The sequence below is a fragment of the Coregonus clupeaformis genome, chromosome 16 (assembly GCF_020615455.1).
Source record: "Coregonus clupeaformis isolate EN_2021a chromosome 16, ASM2061545v1, whole genome shotgun sequence".
Taxonomy (NCBI): domain Eukaryota; kingdom Metazoa; phylum Chordata; class Actinopteri; order Salmoniformes; family Salmonidae; genus Coregonus; species Coregonus clupeaformis.
In genome coordinates, this window is record NC_059207.1 from 30,819,500 (window position 1) to 30,839,340 (window position 19,841).

The 19,841-nt window shown below is 44.7% G+C and overlaps 1 protein-coding gene and 2 pseudogenes across 1 annotated transcript; 1 reads left to right on the plus strand and 2 right to left on the minus strand.

Moving 5' to 3' along the window:
• LOC121583984 lies at nucleotides 1-7,175 on the minus strand (annotated as a pseudogene).
• Nucleotides 7,176-9,622: 2,447 nt separating this feature from the next.
• LOC121584915 lies at nucleotides 9,623-17,771 on the minus strand (annotated as a pseudogene).
• A 179-nt stretch (nucleotides 17,772-17,950) lies between these two features.
• On the plus strand, nucleotides 17,951-19,439 carry gatc (glutamyl-tRNA amidotransferase subunit C). Its single transcript, XM_041901166.2, has 5 exons — nucleotides 17,951-18,312; nucleotides 18,425-18,475; nucleotides 18,613-18,782; nucleotides 19,064-19,167; nucleotides 19,292-19,439. Exons 1-5 carry the CDS (start codon nucleotides 18,115-18,117, stop codon nucleotides 19,351-19,353), a joined length of 585 nt encoding a protein of 194 aa, XP_041757100.1. The 5' UTR covers nucleotides 17,951-18,114; the 3' UTR covers nucleotides 19,354-19,439.
• Nucleotides 19,440-19,841: the final 402 nt, after the last annotated feature.

Here is a 19,841-nt window from a genome sequence, read left to right on the forward strand (position 1 = left end):
TGTGAGTGAGACCAGTGGACTCAATAGGCTGAGTGAATGAGTAGCGGATGTCGTCAACCTTCTTTTCAAAGGATTAAGGAGGGAGTTGAAGATGGAAAAGAGTTTCCTAGGGTTAGTGGCATCAGCTTGAAATTTCGAGAGTGGTAGAAAGTGGCTTGAGCAGCAGATACAGAGGAAGGGAAGGTAGAGAGGAGGGAGTGAAAGAATGATAGGTCCTCCTGAATTTCAGTTTTCCTCAATTTTCGCTCAGCTGCCCATAGCCCTGTTCTGTAAGTTCGCAATGAGTCACTCAGCCACGGATCAGGAGGGGAGGGCCTAGCCGGCCGGAAGAAAAGGGGACATTGCGAGTCATAGGATGTGGAAAGGGAGGAGAGTAGGGTCGAAAAGGCAGAATCAGGAGACAGGAGGGAGAAGGATTTAGCAGAAGGGTTAGGTAGACCAGGAGACGTTTACAGGTGCGAAAGCCCAGGTGTCAGGTTGTCCCATGTGCATCAGGTCTGAGTAGGGGAAGGAACTCCACTGGAAGACAGGTACCTGGTCTCACGTCGGTCCACTCGCTGCCAGGAAGCCAAACTCACGCCACAGCCCGTAAGACGTCACCTACACACACCCAAAGGTACACACACAGCCAATTAGTGACACCTATAAGAAGCATGACATAACAGCTCACCTAACTCATACCTAGAGTGATAGAAGGTAGAAGTGGAGGACGACCTTACCTTCATATCCGGTCCTCCATGTGGTCTCTGCTTCAGCGCTCCGAAGGGATACGTTCCGTTAGCCGGGTTCAGGTCGGACCGGGCTGAGATGGTGTTCTCTCCATTAGCAGGCGGGTCACAGCCCTCACACCGAGACAACGGGTCCTCCTTAAAGTTATTATACCTACAGAGAGAGAGGGGTAGGGAAGGGATATTCATTCATAGGCTATACATGTCCAGTGCATTCGGAAAGTATTCAGAACCCTTGACTTTTTCCACATTTTGTTACATTACAGCCTTATTCTAAAATGGATTAAATAAATACAAATCCTCATCAACCTACACACAATACACCATAATGACAAAGCAAAAATAGGTTTTTAGAAATGTACATAAGTATTCAGACTCTTTGCTATGAGAATCGAAATTGAGCCCATCTGTGGTAAATTGAATTTATTGGACATGATTTGGAAAGGCACACACCTGTCTATATAAGGTCCCACAGTTGACAGTGCATGTCAGAGCAAAAACCTGTTTTTGCTTTGTCATTATGGGGTATTGTGTGTAGATTGATGAGGGAAAAAAACAATTTAATCAATTTTAGAATAAGGCTGTAACATAACAAAATGTGGAACAAGTCAAGGGGTCTGGATACTTTCCGAATGCACTGTAGGTAAGGATACTCGTATACAGCTGTAGGTAAGGATACTGTAGGTAAGGATACTCGTACATAGACCATAACCAGGTGGCGAATCGCATCTCTGCATGTCTGGCAGACATATCAGTGTGGATGACGGATCACCACCTCAAGCTGAACCTCTGCAAGACGGAGCTGCTCTTCCTCCCGGGAAAGGACTGCCCGTTCCATGATCTCGCCATCACGGTTGACAACTCCGTTGTGTCCTCCTCCCAGAGTGCAAAGAGCCTTGGCGTGACCCTGGACAATACCCTGTCGTTCTCCGCTAACATCAAGGCGGTGACCCGATCCTGTAGGTTCATGCTCTACAATATTCGCAGAGTACGACCCTGCCTTACACAGGAAGCGGCACAGGTCCTAATCCAGGCACTTGTCATCTCCCGTCTGGATTACTGCAATTTGCCGTTGGCTGGGCTCCCTGCCTGTGCCATTAAACCCCTACAACGCCGCAGCCCGTCTGGTGTTCGACCTTCCCAAGTTCTCTCACGTCACCCCGCTCCTCCGCACACTCCACTGGCTTCCAGTTGAAGCTCGCATCTGCTACAAGACCATGGTGCTTGCCTACGGAGCTGTGAGGGGAACGGCACCTCCGTACCTTCAGGCTCTGATCAGTCCCTACACGCAAACGAGGGCACTACGTTCATCCACCTCTGGCCTGCTGGCTCCCCTACCTCTGCGGAAGCACAGTTCCCGCTCAGCCCGGTCAAAACTGTTCGCTGCTCTGGCACCCCAATGGTGGAACAAGCTCCCTCACGACGCCAGGACAGCGGAGTCACTCACCACCTTCCGGAGACACTTGAAACCCCACCTCTTTAAGGAATACCTGGGATAGGATAAAGTAATCCTTCTATCCCCCCCTACCCCACCCCCCCCAAAAAAAAAAACTATTGTAAAGTGGTTGTCCCACTGGCTATCATAAGGTGAATACACCAATTTGTAAGTCGCTCTGGATAAGAGCGTCTACTAAATGACGAAAATGTAATGTAAATGTAAATGCAGATCTGTCCCTCTCCCCCTGTGGCATCTGGCGTAGAAGCCTCTGACTGGAAGAGCATACCTCATGAGGCGGACCATGGAGTCCATGTCTGTGACGTGTGATTGGTTCCTTCTGAAGATCTGGGCTCGAGGGTTCATGTCCAGAGAGAACCATGGACCAAACTGTTTAACCAGTTCTCGACAGCCACTGGCATTAAACACCTCTTCATAGTACCTACACACACACACACACACACAGTGAGAGAGTATGCGTCACACATATACACAGGTCATTTTTTTGTTGATCAGAACAAACCTGAGAGACAGACACAGTCACCACCTATTAATAATATAGCCATTACTAGTGTGTGGTAGTTATACATTTGTTGTTATTGGTACTTACGGGATGTTATAACTGGACCAGTAACCTTTCTAAAGCAAGTCCTGGGTTTTATCAGAGTGAACAACCAGCCCACTACAGAACAGAAGAGAACCACACACACACTTATTGCTGTTATTGATAAATAGCCAGCTCACCACAGCAGCAAGAACACACATAACATTTATGCAATGTGAGTGTGTGTGTGTGAGTGTGAGTATGTGTGTGTTTGGGTTGTCACGATACCAGTATCGAGATACTACGATACCGGATTTTCCTTGGCAAAAAAAACAAACTTTATGGTCCTTTAAAAACCTACTTTATGTAAAATATTGGTGTGCTATAGCTTGCAAAATAAACAAATGTGACTCTGTGTAACAACATGAGGACTGTTTTCCTCAATAAATGAATTAAGGTTTCCTTTCCTTCCTAGTATCTCGACACTGGTATCGTGACAACCCGTGTGTGTTGACTCTTACGGGAGCTGCTCAGTACAGTAAACAGCTGCTCCTTGGTCTCTGTCATCCCCGGAGTGAAATGCCTGTAGTCCACTATCCCCCCCCCTCCCCGAGAAAAAAAATCTCACTCAAGTCACCTGACCACTCTGATATGTTATAACCTCTTTTTTTTTAACTTTACTTAATTCCTTAAAGGGATAGTTCCCTTCACTCTTCATCTCCTAGTGTCCTTTAAAATGGACAGTTAAATAGCTTGTATGAGGGTTTGTTTTCTGGTCTGACAGGACTGGAGAGATAACCATCATGGTAGACATCCACAGGTCAATGAGAGTCTACAGGAAGAAGGGGAAGATGCCCAGATGGTCTACAGAGACTCACGTTCCGCTGTTGTGTTTGCTGAAAATCTCTGCCCACTCCTTGCCGGTTGCAGCCAGCCTATTGGCTAGGATGTTCCTCAGCCACTCCATCACTGCTCCGGTTGGTTGAACAAATTTCCAGAGGGCGGGGTTACTGTTGTCGATGCTGGTCTCCAAGGTAACCTGTGGAGAGACATCTTTAAAAAAACAAATACTACACACACATACAGTTCATTTTCATAAGTCGGAAGTTTACATACACCTTAGCCAAATACATTTAAACTCAGTTTTTCACAATTCCTGACATTTAATCCTAGTAAAAATTCCCTGTCTTAGGTCAGTTAGGATCACCACTTTATTTTAAGAATGTGAAATGTCAGAATAATAGTAGAGAGAGATTTATTTCAGCTTTTATTTATTTCATCACATTCCCAGTGGGTCAGAAGTTTACATACACTCAATTAGTATTTGGTAGCATTGCCTTTAAATTGTTTAACTTGGATCAAATGTTTCAGGTAGCCTTCCACAAGCTTCCCACAATAAGTTCGGTGAATTTTGACTCGTTCCTCCTGACAGAGCTGGTGTAACTGAGTCAGGTTTATAGGCCTCCTTGCTCACACACGCTTTTTCAGTTCTGCCCACAAATGTTCTATAGGATTGAGGTCAGGGCATTGTGATGGCCACTCCAATACCTTGACTTTGTTGTCCTTAAGCCATTTTGCCACAACTTTGGAAGTATGCTTGGGGTCATTGTCCATTTGGAAGAACCATTTGCGACCAAGCTTTAACTTCCTGACTGATGTCTTGAGATGTTGCTTCAATATATCCATATAATTTTCCTTCCTCATGATGCCATCTATTTTGTGAAGTGCACCAGTCCCTCCTGCAGCAAAGCACCCCCACAGCATGATGCTGCCACCCTGTGCTTCACGGTTGGGATGGTGTTCTTCAACTTGCAAGCACCCCCTTTTTCCTCCAAACATAACAATGGTCATTATGGCCAAACAGTTATATTTTTGTTTCATCAGACCAGAGGACATTTCTCCAAAAAGTATGATCTTTGTCCCCATGTGCAGTTGCAAACCGTAGTCTGGCTTTTTTATGGCGGTTTTGGAGCAGTGGCTTCTTCCTTGCAAAGCGGCCTTTCAGGTTATGTCGATATAGGACTTGTTTTAATGTGGATATTGATACTTTTGTACCTGTTTCCTCCAGCATCTTTACAAGGTCCTTTGCTGTTGTTCTGGGATTGATTTGCACTTTCCGCACCAAAGTACGTTCATCTGTCTCTGTTGTTGAATCTTGTTATGTTCATACAAATATTTACACATGTTAAGTTTGCTGAAAATAAACGCAGTTGACAGTGAGAGGACATTTCTTTTTTTGCAGAGTTTACAATTTTTTATTATTATTATATATATTTTTTTGTCATTTAGCAGACGCTCTTATCCAGAGCGACTTACAGTTTAGTGAGTGCATACATTATTATACTTTTTTTCATACTGGCCCCCCGTGGGAATCAAACCCACAACCCTGGCGTTGCAAACGCCATGCTCTACCAACTGAGCTACATCCCTGCCGGCCATTCCCTCCCCTACCCTGGACGATGCTGGGCCAATTGTGCGCCGCCCCATGGGTCTCCCGGTCGCGGCCGGCTACGACAGAGCCTGGATACTATGTCCACACATATTATACACAGCGCTCACCAGCCCGGTGCTAAGGATGTAGAAGTCGTCTCCAGAGAAGATGGACCCTGGGTAGGAGGAGAACGCCTGGGTTCCGCCAGGGATCGGATCACTGTCTGAGAACAACAGAACACAGAAATCAAACTCAGAACCATAAAATATAGAACTCTGAACCACATAACTCATGTTTGGCCTTTCCCAGTGGTCACAAGCAGAGTTTCCAGGAGGGTTTCATTAAGAGTGTGTATGTTAGGGGGGAAAGGGGGGACATTAGGAGACGCTGTAGGCATAGTTAAGTTAACCTTATGAGAGTTTTAGGGGTAAAAGGTTACCTGTAGGAGAGACACGGTAGGCGAACTGGTACTTCTTTAGGATGCGCAGCATGGCCTGGTAGATGTTCCAGGTATCATGAGACACCAGCAGATCCTTGTTGCCAGGCAATAGCTTGATGAGGGCGGAGCAGGAGCCAGAGCCCAGCGTCCGTGATTGGCTAGATTTGTTTAGGGCCCCCTCAAGATCCACCAGGTCTCCTCCCATCTGGAAAAGTCTGAATAGCTCATAGTGATGGAAAGAGGCCTCATCATTGTATCCATGCCATTATGGCGTCTGTGACAGCATGGGCAGCGCCATTGAGGCCATCTCCATTTTGAAGTAGTACATTTTCTTCTTCTTCCCGATTGGCTGATCCCTCCTGATGACCTGGTTGCACTTGACTCCAACAGGGTCACCAGGAGGGATCAGCCAATGAAGTTGGAAGTCCCACCCAGTTGACTACATTAAAATGGTGGCCGTGCTAAAACGGCCTTTTGGCCACTAGAGGCCTCTATCATAGTCTATGGAATAGCCACAGAGAAATAGAGAGTTTGGTCAGAGCAGTGATGCAAGGTGTCATTGGGCACACTTGATTTAGCTCACCCTAATAGTTTTCCCCATTGGAACTCCTCACATTATTCCTGAGATAGGTACTCTGGGTGAGTAAAATCAAGGGCACTTACAGAGACTGTCACTGCTGGGCTGACCTCATAGAGAATGATAGAGGACTCTTCTTTGTATCTGTCCAATTATGCAGTCTGTGAGTGTACGGGCAGAGCCATTGTGGCCATTTCCATTTTGAAGTAGTCAATTTTCTTCTTCTACTACTTCTATGAGTTGGTAAACAAACTGAAAGGGTGCATACGGCCACTTGCAGTGTGTTGTTTGAACAGATAAAGCCAAGGTTGGCGATTTACTGCCACCTGCAATTATGGAATGTTTGCGCACAAGTATTATTCCTTGGCTGATCCCTCCTGATGACCTGGATGGAATGATGTGATCCTTCCTTAACCCATAGGAAGTCCCACCCAGTTGACTACTTAAAAATGGTGAAAGTCCTGAATGGCGCTGCCCATGCTAAAACGGCTTTTGGGCACTAGAGTACTCTATAATTCTCTATGGGTGAACTCTAACCCATCAATCACAGAGGTCACAGACCACACTTACAGGAAGCCAAAGGGGTTGAGAGTGAAAGGGCCTCTGGGAAATGACAGCTGATCATTGTAGCCGTTTTCCAGACCTTTCAGCTACAGCAACGCCAACCGCACCTGAGCGAGAGAAAGTCTAAATAAAAAATGTCATCTTACTAAGATGTTCTTATTAGATCCCAAGTGTGTACTGAATGATCCACTCTAGCAAGAGTTCTTTAATGTTTAGATACATAGAGAAAAATAGTAGATACTTGGTGATTTAGCACATTGGCTGACCCAGACCCAGCCAATACCTGGTGCCAGTAGGGACAGTGTGGATGCTCCTCCATCTGCTGTCTGACCCACTGCAGGTTGGTGGTGATGTAATCCTTCAGTCTCTGACAGAATCCTGACTCAAACGTAAACGGACCGCAGTACCCCATAAGTGTGTTCATCCAGTGCTTATAGATCAGCTGAGACACAAACACACAAATAGATCAGCTTTAGATTTGGGTCGTGTTCCCCTGTTCAGTCGTTGCATGGATCAACCAATGGTTAGGTGCTATGTCATCGACTGTGCCGTCGGGCACCAGACTGCTATAATGTTTGTAAGATCTAGCATTCGTCAGCAATGTCTGAGCAGGGGAACACAACCTTCAACTCCACTGCCTCAGCAGGGTTAGGGTGACTGTCTCTCTACCTTACCTGGGAGCTGACTGCAGGCGTTGTAGGGAGGTCATACAGGCACGTGGAGGCCACACACACTACTGAGCCTCATTTTGACTTGTTTTAAGGACATTACATTACATTACATTACATTTTAGTCATTTAGCAGACGCTCTTATCCAGAGCGACTTACAGTTAGTGAATACATATTTTTTTATACTGGCCCCCCGTGGGAATCGAACCCACAACCCTGGCGTTGCAAACGCCATGCTCTATCAACTGAGCTACATCCCTGCCGGCCATTCCCTCCCCTACCCTGGACGACGCTGGGCCAATTGTGCGCCGCCCATGAGTCTCCCGGTCGCGGCCGGCTGCGACAGAGCCTGGATTCGAACAAGGATCTCTAGTGGCAGAGTTAGCACATCAAAGTTGGATCTGCCTGTAGTGTGGTTTTCCACTTTAATTTTGAGGGTGACTCCAAATCCAGACCTCCATGGGTTGATAAATTTGATTTCCATTGATAATTTTTGTGTGATTTTGTTGTCAGCTCATTCAACTATGTAAAGATTATTTCATTCATTCAGATCTAGGATGTGTTATTTTAGTGTTCCCTTAATTTTTTTGAGCAGTGTACATCAAATGTATTTGGGTGAAGAGTTTTACCCTGATCACAACCTGACTTGATAGGAATGTCTTTGGTCCATGATCTACAAGTGTCTACTCCAGCGGTTCCCAAATTCTGGATACTCAAGCGGTTACCCCCCAAATTTTTGTATCTCAAAATCATTGTAATGTGGTTAACCTTAAAAATCTAAATGAAAATGATTGAAATCTAAAAGATCAAATTCAACCAGAGATTGCCCTTAGATTGTGGGAAAAGGCAGCACTTGAACGTTGCGCTTGAATCGGAATGATGTGACCAAACGCTGCAGACAACACATTCACGGGTCACTACGGAGGAGTTTTAGTTCCTGACTCAAAGGGAATACCCTGCCGTCTCCCTCAGAGCATTCAAATTCAACATACCCTTCGCCACCTCATATCTGTGTGAAGTTGCAGTCAGCAGTGCTCTCGTCTGCATTAAAACCAAATATCGATCCAGGTTGGATGTGACAGCAGAGATGAAGTGTGCACTGTTGACTACTCCCCCTGCCTTTGAGAAGCTCCGAAGTGACATGCATCAAGCACACCCATCTCATTACTGGTGGTGAGATAATGGTGCTTTCAAAATGAGGTCAAATCATGATGTCAGTGATCTTCAGGTCGGAGCTTTAGAAAGAGGCCGAGTTTTTCCGAGTTCCCAATTGTCTTTAACGCAGTGAAGTCGGAGATTTCCGAGTTCCCAGTTGTTTTGAATGCGGCATTAGAGATATTATTGTCAGACTAATTTGCAATTGACTGTCATAGCCCCACATTAAAAGTATGTGATCGTGAGTTAAGACAATCAGAAATACTGCTAGAATGTTTTGCAATTGACTGCTATAGCCCCAAATAAAGAAAGTAAACATTGGCTGTTAATTACATACTTTCTTTTCACATGGTTGGGGTCGCGAGAATTTTCAGATATCAAAATGGGGTCGAGGACGAAGAAAGTTTGGGAACTCCTGGTCTACTCTATGGGGTCGATTTGGATTACACACAGGTAAACTACAACCCTGAATAAAATTGGGAATACTCTTTTATCACAACAGATGTAATAGAACAGGAACTACCACTTGACTAAAATATTTTCTAGGACACAGCCTGCCCTACCCCCATTGTCAATGCAACGTTGTCTAGACTAACTCAATCAGAGCCCATATTTTGCTAAAATGCTCGTTAACTTGCTCTTTACCCAAATGCATCTTATTTTTAGTCCTGCGTCGTCTATGTGGCTAGATTAGCGCTGGTCCAGGGCGTTAGTGCGCGTTAGTAGAGCAATTTACCCTGAGTTATTGATGTCGTTACTAAAGTTCGCCCAGGCAACATAGTCGTCTCGGAAACCCTCTTGCAGAGACAGCTGGCCAGTTTGTTTATCGAGAACTGCAGAATGAATCTCGGCCTGAACAGACGTCCATGATAAATACAAAACACATATAAATCTTCACTGTTGTTGTTGACTTGTGTGTGCGCTTGTCAGACATTTTTACTAATGTGGGCAATGTGACCAAAGCTGAGGAAGTAATTTCAAAATAAAAGTCCCTACCCTCTAATGTAGATAGGTGTTATGTTAAGTTCTCTCTGATTTAATAAAAAATAATGCAATTAATTAAAAACAAACACTCAAAACCACTATGAAATGGATAACGTTTAATTGTTGAGTACAAATAATCACATCATCAGAGTCCCATGTCATCGTCAGAGCTCTCTGACTGAGATGTCTCTCTCTCTCATATCTCTCAGTCTCTCTCTCTCACATACACACACACAGGAGTTCCTTGTCGCAACAACACTCTGTCAAAGTCCCTCAGTGCGCTCGAGAGGATTGGCTTGGCAAGGCTCTGCGCAGAATCACTGACAAAATAATTAGCTTCTGCTGAATTCTGCTCTTTCTGATTTCTCCTTCTCCTGTCACTAAGGCCCAGATTATGCAGTCAGTCCTACCCACACACAGGCACCAATCAGGGCTGGGTTGTGCTTAGGGGGTGTGATTTAGGGGTCAGTCATCCTTTGCCCCCTCTGCCTCCATAATCCCCTCCATCACTTCTGCCTTCCGCTTCTTCTTAGGGACATCTGAGAGAGTGAGAGATCAGAGAATAGGTTTCTCCAAACATCAATCTGAAATGTATTACTGTATCTGTTTGCTGGTACTACTGGGTGTTACCGTGGAAATGCTCAGCTGTTTCCTGCGTAGCGTCTCCAGTGTCTTCGGCATCGGCCCACTCTAGAACCAGCCGCCGCCCGTACAGATGGGTGCTGTGGCACAGCGCTGAGAATGCTTTCTACAGTGGATACAATAAATAACACCCCTCAACAGTACTGTACAGCAACAATAATGTTTTTTAAAGAGGGGAAACAAGAAATAACACACACCGTGGTCATTCACCCTCACTCACCTTACATTTACATCATTTAGCAGACGCTCTTATCCAGAGCGACTTACAAATTGGTGCATTCAACTTATGATAGCAAGTGGGACAACCACTTTTATTTATTTATTTTTTAATGGGGGGTGGGGGAAGAAGGATTACTTTTATACTATTCCAGGTATTCCTTAAAGAGGTAGGGTTTCAAGTGTCTCCGGAAGGTGGTCAGTGACTCCGCTGTCCTGGCGTCGTGGGGGAGCTTGTTCCACCATTGGGGTGCCAGAGCAGCGAATAGCTTTGACTGGGCTGAGCGGGAACTGTGCTTGGATGAACGTAGTGCCCTCGTTTGGGTGTAGGGTCTGATCAGAGCCTGAAGGTAAGGAGGTGCCGTTCCCCTCACAGCTCCGTAGGCAAGCACCATGGTCTTGTAGTAGATGCGAGCCTCAACTGGAAGCCAGTGGAGTGTGCGGAGGAGCGGGGTGACATGAGAGAACTTGGGAAGGTTGAACACCAGAGCCCAGCCAACAGCGAGTTGCAGTAATCCAGACGGGAGATGACAAGTGCCTGGATTAGAACCTGTGCCGCTTTCTGTGTAAGGTAGGGTCGTACTCTGCAAATGTTGTAGAGCATGAACCTGCAGGATCGGGTCATCGCTTTGATGTTAGCGGAGAACGACAGGGTATTGTCCAGGGTCACGCCAAGGTTCTTTGCACTCTGGGAGGAGGACACAATGGAGTTGTCAACCGTGATGGCGAGATCATGGAGCGGGCAGTCCTTCCCCGGGAGGAAGAGCAGCTCCGTCTTGCCGAGGTTCAGCTTGAGGTGGTGATCCGACATCCACAGTGATATGTCTGCCAGACATGCAGAGATGCGATTCGCCACCTGGTTATCAGAAGGGGGAAAGGAGAAAATTAATTGTATGTCGTCTGCATCCTGTTTGGTGAGGAAGTCTACAAAGGCAAACCCGCAGTGAACCCCGGTGACGGACGCCTTCTTTGGCAGACGAACAGTCTTCAGCTCCCCAAACATGCTGGAGGGGATACACATATCATCATCATCAGTGTGAGAGTGACTGAAGCCTTGTTCACACAGCAGGCCATAATGCTCAAATCAGGTTAGATTTTCAAATCCATTTTGGAATACTTACTGTCCAAACAACAAGTTACAAGTGACCAAATGGGATTTGTGTGTGTGTGTGTGTGTGTGTGTGTGGGGGGGGGGGGTTGGTAGTGGGCGTGGCGTGGCCAATGGTGAGCTTTTAGAGGCCTTCCTTTTGGCTGCAGAGACACATTTTGCTGTTCCACCCAAAACCACTCATTCCTTTAATTTACAGTGTTAACACTACTATGTGAGAACAATGTTTTTTGTGAACAAATGTTTCATTTTGGCGTTATAATAAGGTTGGTAGCTCTTGGAAAATCGTTGTGGAAATCTGTTGTAGCTCAAGTCGACTACAAAATCCACAATGCAATGCTCTCTCTATGGTCGGGATGGTTAGCTAGCTAGCTAGCAAACGTAGCTACACACAATAATACCATTTTACATTGACATTTTAGTCATTTAGCAGACGCTCTTATCTAGAGCGACTTACAGTTAGTGAGTGCATAAATTTTTCATACTGGCCCCCCCGTGGGAAACGAACCCACAACCCTGGCGTTGCAAGCACCATGCTCTACCAACTGAGCTACAGGGGACTATACCAAAGACAATATCAGCATGTAAAGTAGCTAGTTAGCTGTAAAATCGCCTAAACAAACTGTACTATCAATTTATGAGTCTACAATGTGTAGCTCAGTTGGTAGAGCATGGCGCTTGCAACGCCAGGGTTGTGGGTTTGATTCCCACGGGGGGCCAGTATGAAAATGTATGCACTCACTAACTGTAAGTCGCTCTGGATAAGAGCGTCTACTAAATGACTAAAATGTAAATGTAAAATGTACAATCTCACCATGTCCAACCTGCAGAACGATGTGCCTCAGAGTGAGTCTTCTTCTTCTTCTTCTTCTTCTTCTATGATATCATGGCGGTCCACAAACAATCGTTTAAGTGCATGCCGCCACCTACTGTGCTGGAATGTACAATCAATCATGCTCTAACCAATTCTGTACTACCATGAAAATAAAATTAAAAATCCCTACTAACTTCTACCACACCCTCCCCCTTCCCCCAAAACACTGCAATGGGGATGGGACAAATTCTCTGACATTGAAACTAAGGAATCCTATTTATACTTTCCCAGGCATAACCTTCTCAAACCTCAGCAGCACTGATAGGCTTTCACTTCCTTGACTTTCTTTCCTACTGATCAACCTTTTGGCCTCAATCACTCTTCCTCCCTTTACATTGTCTTTAATATAATCTATGGACATAGATATTGGGACCCCAGTGATGACTCCCCTCAATCTAGCATAAGCACCAGGGACATGGCTTTTAATCTTCTTCCCATTAAGCTTTTCCATTGTCAGAATCTTCTCTTGCTGAGCCTGGCTACCACAAAATATGAACAATCTACCATTTCCAATTAACTAAGCTAATTTCACTTCACCTACCTCGTTCTCTACGGCATTAGTTCGTCGGATAGGGTGTAAGTGAGGCCCTGTGGTCTCATCAAACACTAACCACACTTTCCACTCCAACACATCATTACTCTTGCTTCCTACCTTGGCCCTCGTTATGCTTTCTTTACTAGATGCTCCACTCTGTATCATGAGCTCTCTTCTTCCTATGTCTTTCCACTACCGACCATTCCAGTCCTTGACCCTCATCCTCCCGCTCCATACCATAGGAACTGACACCAATATTGTTCACATTCCAGCACAGCTGTTGCTTCACCAACTTTTTCTCAATTTAGTCCGAACTACTTGCCGGCATTTTTCACAGCTCTCAACCAGACTTCCAGAGTGGAGTCTGACATTCGCAACGGCAAATATACTTTTGAGGAGATGGGAAACGTTGCCCATGCTATGTCAATGGGCCGCGCAGTGCATTCTGGGCGATTCTGGGACAAGGAGCGCATGGGAGTCTATTGGGCGCTAGCTCCAAAACCCAACATTAGCACGTATTTCATCAACAAGAAGTACAACATTACAAATATTTTCAGAGATGTGAGATAATTAATTTGCTATTGTGACATGATGTACTTTCAAGGAAAATAGGCACGTTTCTCAACATATACACTGACATTGAGTGAACGCGATTGGTCAACAATCTGCTGGATGTGGCGTTATACGTTCCTTCATTCATTGGATTCCTATCTCCTTTCTCTAATATCTCTGGCAACTGCACCATGCAATGCACCCTGGACTAAAGAGGCAGACAAATAGGAAAAAAATTCTAGACCCTTCATTAAATTACACATTTCTCGAGGTTGGAATATCGTAAAAATATGATCAATGGCTCATTCGAGAGAAGACATCCTCCTGAGTTATGACATCTGCCCGTATTGAAATCTGACGTGTATGATAGACGTTTCACGATCTAAAAGTCGTATTCCTATTCACTTCTGGTGTAATGAGAGCGACTTTATCACAGTCCTACGTCATACCAGACGGATTTCTGCCTGCTTGAACGCCAATAACTCAGATACACATGAAAATGTGAAATTACCCAGGGAATCGATAGAACATCCCTCAGAGATGCACAAAAACAATATAACATTCAAAATCGGTGAACATTTCCTTTAAAGCAAATTTCCTGCAATTCCACATATTTTGCCATGAGGCGGAGAGAAAAATGTGCAGTTATAAAGCTAATTTTCTGCAATTCTACACATTTGCCATGGGTTATGCAGTGTTCTAATGCTATCTGAGTGACTCAAACATTATAACAAAATCAATGGGGGCCCCATGCCATGACATTTTGGGAATGTATTTTCTTCCAACTATCTAGTTTTTATTTTGGTGATTAATATAATAATATAATAATAATATGCCATTTAGCAGACGCTTTTATCCAAAGCGACTTACAGTCATGTGTGCATACATTTTTACGTATGGGTGGTCCCGGGGATCAAACCCACTACCCTGGCGTTACAAGCGCCATGCTCTACCAATTGAGCTACAGAGGACCGCATTGAGGACCGTGATTGTTAGTTCTCAAAGATGATCTTTTTTTAAAAATATATAGCTCCATTATATTTTCTACATAATTTAAATCTGGTTTTAGTCGTTTAAGTTTGTACTGAAAACGTTTTACCATCTCAAAAATTATTTTCTAAATAAATAAATCAATTTTTTTTAAATGGAGTGGCTGTGATGGGTGAGTTGAAGGAGTCAGGCGCAGGAGGGTAAATCACAGAATAACAGGATTTATTCCGGAAAACAGAGTTACGCAGTCATGCGTCAAAACAGTCCAGTGCGCAAAACAGGCGCACTGGAACCAACAAGGCACACGGGGAAATAACAAGGAGCTCCACTGAGCTTCACTATCCTCACAATAAACAATCAAAGACAAGGGGGCAGAGGGAACACTTATACAGGTACTGATGAGGGGATATGAACCAGGTGTGTGTAATGAACAAGACAAAACCAATGGAATGATGAAATGAGGAGCGGCAGTGGCTAGAAGGCCGGTGACAACGAACGCCGAAGCCTGCCCAAACAAGGAGAGGTGGCAGCTTCGGAGGGAGTCGTGACAGTGGCGGCAACCATTTAGAAGAGGCGGCCCGCCACTGCTAAATGAATATAGAGGAAACACTAAGTGTGTGTGTGAACAATAATATGTGGACTCATGTTCAGTACAGGTATACAGTATATGTGCGTGTATGTACATACCGTGCTTTGTGAAGAGGTCTTGGAGCTCCTCTTCTGTGCAGGTGTAGGGCAGGTTCCTTATGAAGAGTCTTCTTGACTTTGCTACATCTTCCTCCTCTTCATTTTCCTTCAGCTTCCTGGTGAAGCTCCTCTCGCTCCCTTTCTCCCACCCACCCCTCACACTTGTCCGAAACACCTCAATATAGAGCCCCCCTTAGAACAAACACATACAGTACATATATTTTTATTCTCAGTGAGGACACCAACGTGCACGCGCACACACAGTCTGATTCTCACCCATGTAATCTTTGTTCTTCTTCAGAGCCTTTTCCACCTCCTCCTCTGAGCACAGGTCCACATACATATACCCGGTTTTGTTGCCGTGGCATTCTTGATGATTTGAATGGCTTCAGGCTTCAGAGTAGTCATGACCAAACACCAACCCAGCCACCCACATAAAACCACACACACTCGCCTCTTGAAGGGACATCCTCGCAGTTTCACTGTGAACTCAGTGGTGGGTTCAGTCTGTGTGGCACAGAGAGATAGGGACACACACACATTACCAAAGGGGACACGGCAATGAAAACCCTCAACCCTAATTTCACTATCAGAATGCTACACCATATGCCATTTTAACTGCTATCCTCCATCAGCTAAATTAAGGTTGGATTTGAGGTAAAATCTACAGTCCCAAGGTTTGTTGGTCAGGGGTGCGGATCAAATGCTAGGTGTTAAAGGTTAGGCGTTTGCCCTACCTCCTGCTGTTTGACAGGCTTGCTAGGTTTTCCTTGGCTTTTATCCAGTGAAGGGACTGGTGCTGTGGCCCTCTGGATACCGTCTCTGTCCCCACTCTCATAGGCACTATCTGTCTGCTGCATAGGGGCAGGCTGGTCTTCCTCATCACCTTCATCCTCCTCAGCAACCCTTGTCTGTGCCACAGGTACTCCATATCAGACAGGCCAGACTTCAGAGCCTCCTTATTAGCACCTGACAATGAAAACACACTGTTTACACACACAAATCTACCAGCATCTGTCAGACAAAAGGTCTATGTAGGCATGTGTACCTAACCTGGTCTTCCTCCTCCTCTTCCTGCTCATCCTTCTTCTTCTCGTCTGACTCAAAGTTGAGGTAATCATCCGAGGCAGGCTTCTTCTTCTCCTGACTCCTCTCCTGACTCTTCTCCTGACTCTTCCCCATCTTGGCCCAGGTAGGCACCTGGCTGCAGTTCTGATGCACCGACACAAACTCCTGGAAAGCCTCGTCATCCTCCAGCTGACACATTCACACACCCAAACAAGATAAAACAGAAACAAGATTAAACAGAACATCAATGTCAAGGATGACAAGAAATGTCAACACTTTGTGCATTTGAGCCATCTTACACTCCATCCATATGTATCTGCCAGGCAGATATGGACTAACTTTGCCTAGAATACTGGGGGATTCCTTTTTCTTCATCTCCTGGTGGAAAAAAACACACGACAAGAGAAAAATAAATAAATAATAGATTTGATCTCTCACAACAATTCAGTACAAAATATGTCACAGCACACCCTTTTATTATGGTACATCAACACTCAATATAATAACACACCAATATTACCCAGGACCCTGTGTGTAGACATGACTAAAATACGAAGGGAAGATGACATGGTGTGAAGCATTTGAAAACATTGAGCACTTGACTGCAGCCCTGTTGTTATACTGTACCTTTTTATTCTCCCTAGGGGTTTGGGGGATGGGTGTGTTTACTCCAGGCTCTGGCCTTAGTGCGGTCCCCAAACAACTTGCACATCTCCACCTGGGCAAAGGCACAACACACACCATCAGAGAGGACCATGGCATGATCTGTCAACCGGGCGAGTGAATCACAATTAATTAAATGTTGCCATAGAATCTGTGATTGGCTATCTATCCATCTAACCAGTACAAAGAAGACTGGATGGCTAACTGTCTCACCCTTACTGTGGAAGTGTCCACAAAGCTTTTATTGAAATGCTTCAGTGACTCTAAAAAGGCCTACTTTCACAACTTTTCATTTGCATAAAAAAAGTTTTGATTTGACAGAAATACTTCAAATTATAAAGAATGCATTTAAGGGTGTGTTCGTAAATTCAATCTGGAGTGCCAGAGTGTGCTCAGAGTGCGCTCTGGGCGTTCGTACATTCAGAGCGAGGAGTAGGGTTGATCCGAGCGTTCTGACCTCACAACGGCAGTCAAGCACCCAAGCTAACTGGTTAACGCTGGCTAGCTTGCTAGCTACTTCCAGACACAAATGAGAGAACAACCTCACTCTGACCATTTTACTCGCCCTAGCAGAGCTGGTTAGGCTGTTTTCAAGTTATCCAGAGCGTTGGTGACTGTAACTGTGCTGCTGGCAACAATTTAATTACGCTTTTTTTGCCGACGTTTACTGACACCGGCCATATTCAACTCACTCAGACGAGAGTGCTCTGAAATCGGAGTAGATAGCCAGAGCGAATTTACGAACTCACTCTTAATCTCTTATAAAATCAGTTATCCGGATTGTCATAGAAACATCAAACAAAATTGATATTATTCTAAAAACATAACCTTTGATTTGCATAAAAAGTCAAGTGTTGATTTGCTAGAAATACATCTAACATTTTGTCCGTGTAGAAAGCATCAACAGAGAAAATGATTGACTTAAGAACATTCTAGGGTGAATCTCAATTGACTACTCCTTGCGTCGCCTCCTTCTCAAAACCCATTGGACGAGAAAGCCAGAGGTCCCGCCCTCTGACGTTCTCCTCCAATGGTGTTTGAGAAAAAGCCGGTAGTATACAATTGATATTCTCCCCTACTAGACTCTGCTAGCTAGCCAGTTAGCTGTTGACTGTGAAGTGACTTACTTTAGAGTTCCAGGAATCTAGCTAACGTTTGTTTAGTTTACTAAATTGGCTAGCTAGCTACGCACAATTTCATCGAAATAGGAATTGCATAGGCATTTGCAAGCTAGCTACATTAGCCAGCATAAAATGTCTGTAGTAGTGAATTCTACACGAAGGTTACAGACCCTAACATTTAATCTAGGGCCTTTATGCTACCACCGAGGTGTCACAGGAGCTTCAATAATTTCACATGACCGAAAATCCAAGCAAAACTTTAGCTGCTGTCGTTGGACTCATCTGATAACTTTAGTACATCAATACAGTACCCGAATTACCAACTCTAAGGTAAGTGATTAGCTACGCTAGGCTAGCTAATGTACAGTACAGCACACCGTACACATGTGGACTGTGGTTGCAGTTTCTTGTTGAATTGCCCATGTTAATTTTCCTATCCTAGGTGCCCAGGGTAGCAACATGGGAGCCTGTATTGGAGAACCAGCTACCCCCAGTTAGTATACTTTACTTTGTTAATCAAGTGTTTTTTATTAGCTTGTAAATGAAGAAGCCAGATCAAATAGACCTAAAATGGCAATATGTTACTGTCTCATTGATCATTTCTAACATCTAATAAGCATTTTCTTATAGCCTAGCCAAGTCTCTGTAGACCTTGTTGACAAATTGGAGCGACTAGCCTTGGTGGATTTCCGCAACGAGGAGGGGCTGGCTTGTCTGGAGAAAGCCATCCGATTTGCAGATCAGCTCCATGTTGTTGACACAGATGGGATTGACCCAATGGATTCAGTTCTGGAGGAGAGGTTAGACTCAGGCCAGGCAGATCCTGAAGCAACCCATAGCCCTTCAGTGTTTGCAGATCTGAAGGATTTGGGTAGTGGTAAGCCATTGGAAGTGTACAATGGAAGGTTTGGTGTAGAGATCACATTTTGCTTACTGCCCTAGCCAATTGCTCCAGATCTACAAATACTGAAGGGGCTATGGGTAATTTTTGGAGAGTGAACCAATAGTTATCTACCTAACCTTAAAGGTGACTTGTTTAGTCTCACAGATGATTGAAAACCCTCTCCTGTCTGTTCTGTAGGGCACTGTATCTGAGGGAGGATGCCGTGGCAGAGGGGGACTGTGCAGAGGAACTGCTCCAGCTCTCCAAAAACACAGTGGAGGAGTACTTTGTGGCACCGCCAGGTGAGTAACTTGGCTACTGTTTTATCATCAGCTCAGGAATTGGAGTTCATATTATTGTTCTGTCTGAAGAAGGCCGTACCCTATTTTGTATATCATGAAACTTAAATCACTCTTTTCTCTGCAGGTAACATTCCACTACCGAAGAGAGAGGAGAGAGTTGCGATGTTGAAGCACTCAGAGTTCTGACTCAATATGTGCTCTGACTTTGCTGATAGCTACTTTGAGGAAAAATGTACTTACTATGACTGATGTGGTTATCCCACCTAGCTATTTTAAGATGAATGCACTAACTAAGGCGCTCTGGATAAGAGCGTTTGCTAAATGACTAAAATGTAATTTAATGACTGGATACTCTTGAAGCTGTATTTCATTTGAGACACAGACCTCTGCAAAGAAATACATGGCTAAAGGATAGACTGTTTGACCAACCATCAAGATTGTCAGGGCTTGGCATTTATTAAGGCGCCTTCAAACCAGACAAACTGAAGCTAAACCAAAGAAAGATAATTCAGTGTTGTTGATCTATTTGTGTATGCACTGTATTCTCTGAACATTATGTAGTGTCATTATGTTGAAAAAGAAGAAAACGATAACTCCCAACGGTACATACTTTTTGTGGGTGCTCTGCAAATGCTTATCAAGGAATTCAGAGGCAACTAATGGGTGTACAATTC

Excerpts from the sequence above, each read along its gene's own strand:
- gatc (XM_041901166.2), top strand. The coding sequence starts at position 18,115 with ATGTCTGTAGTAGTGAATTCTACACGAAGGTTACAGACCCTAACATTT. Across the intron at positions 18,313-18,424 it reads CCCGAATTACCAACTCTAAG|GTGCCCAGGGTAGCAACATG; the intron begins GTAAGTGATTAG and ends TTCCTATCCTAG. Across the intron at positions 19,168-19,291 it reads GTACTTTGTGGCACCGCCAG|GTAACATTCCACTACCGAAG; the intron begins GTGAGTAACTTG and ends TTTTCTCTGCAG.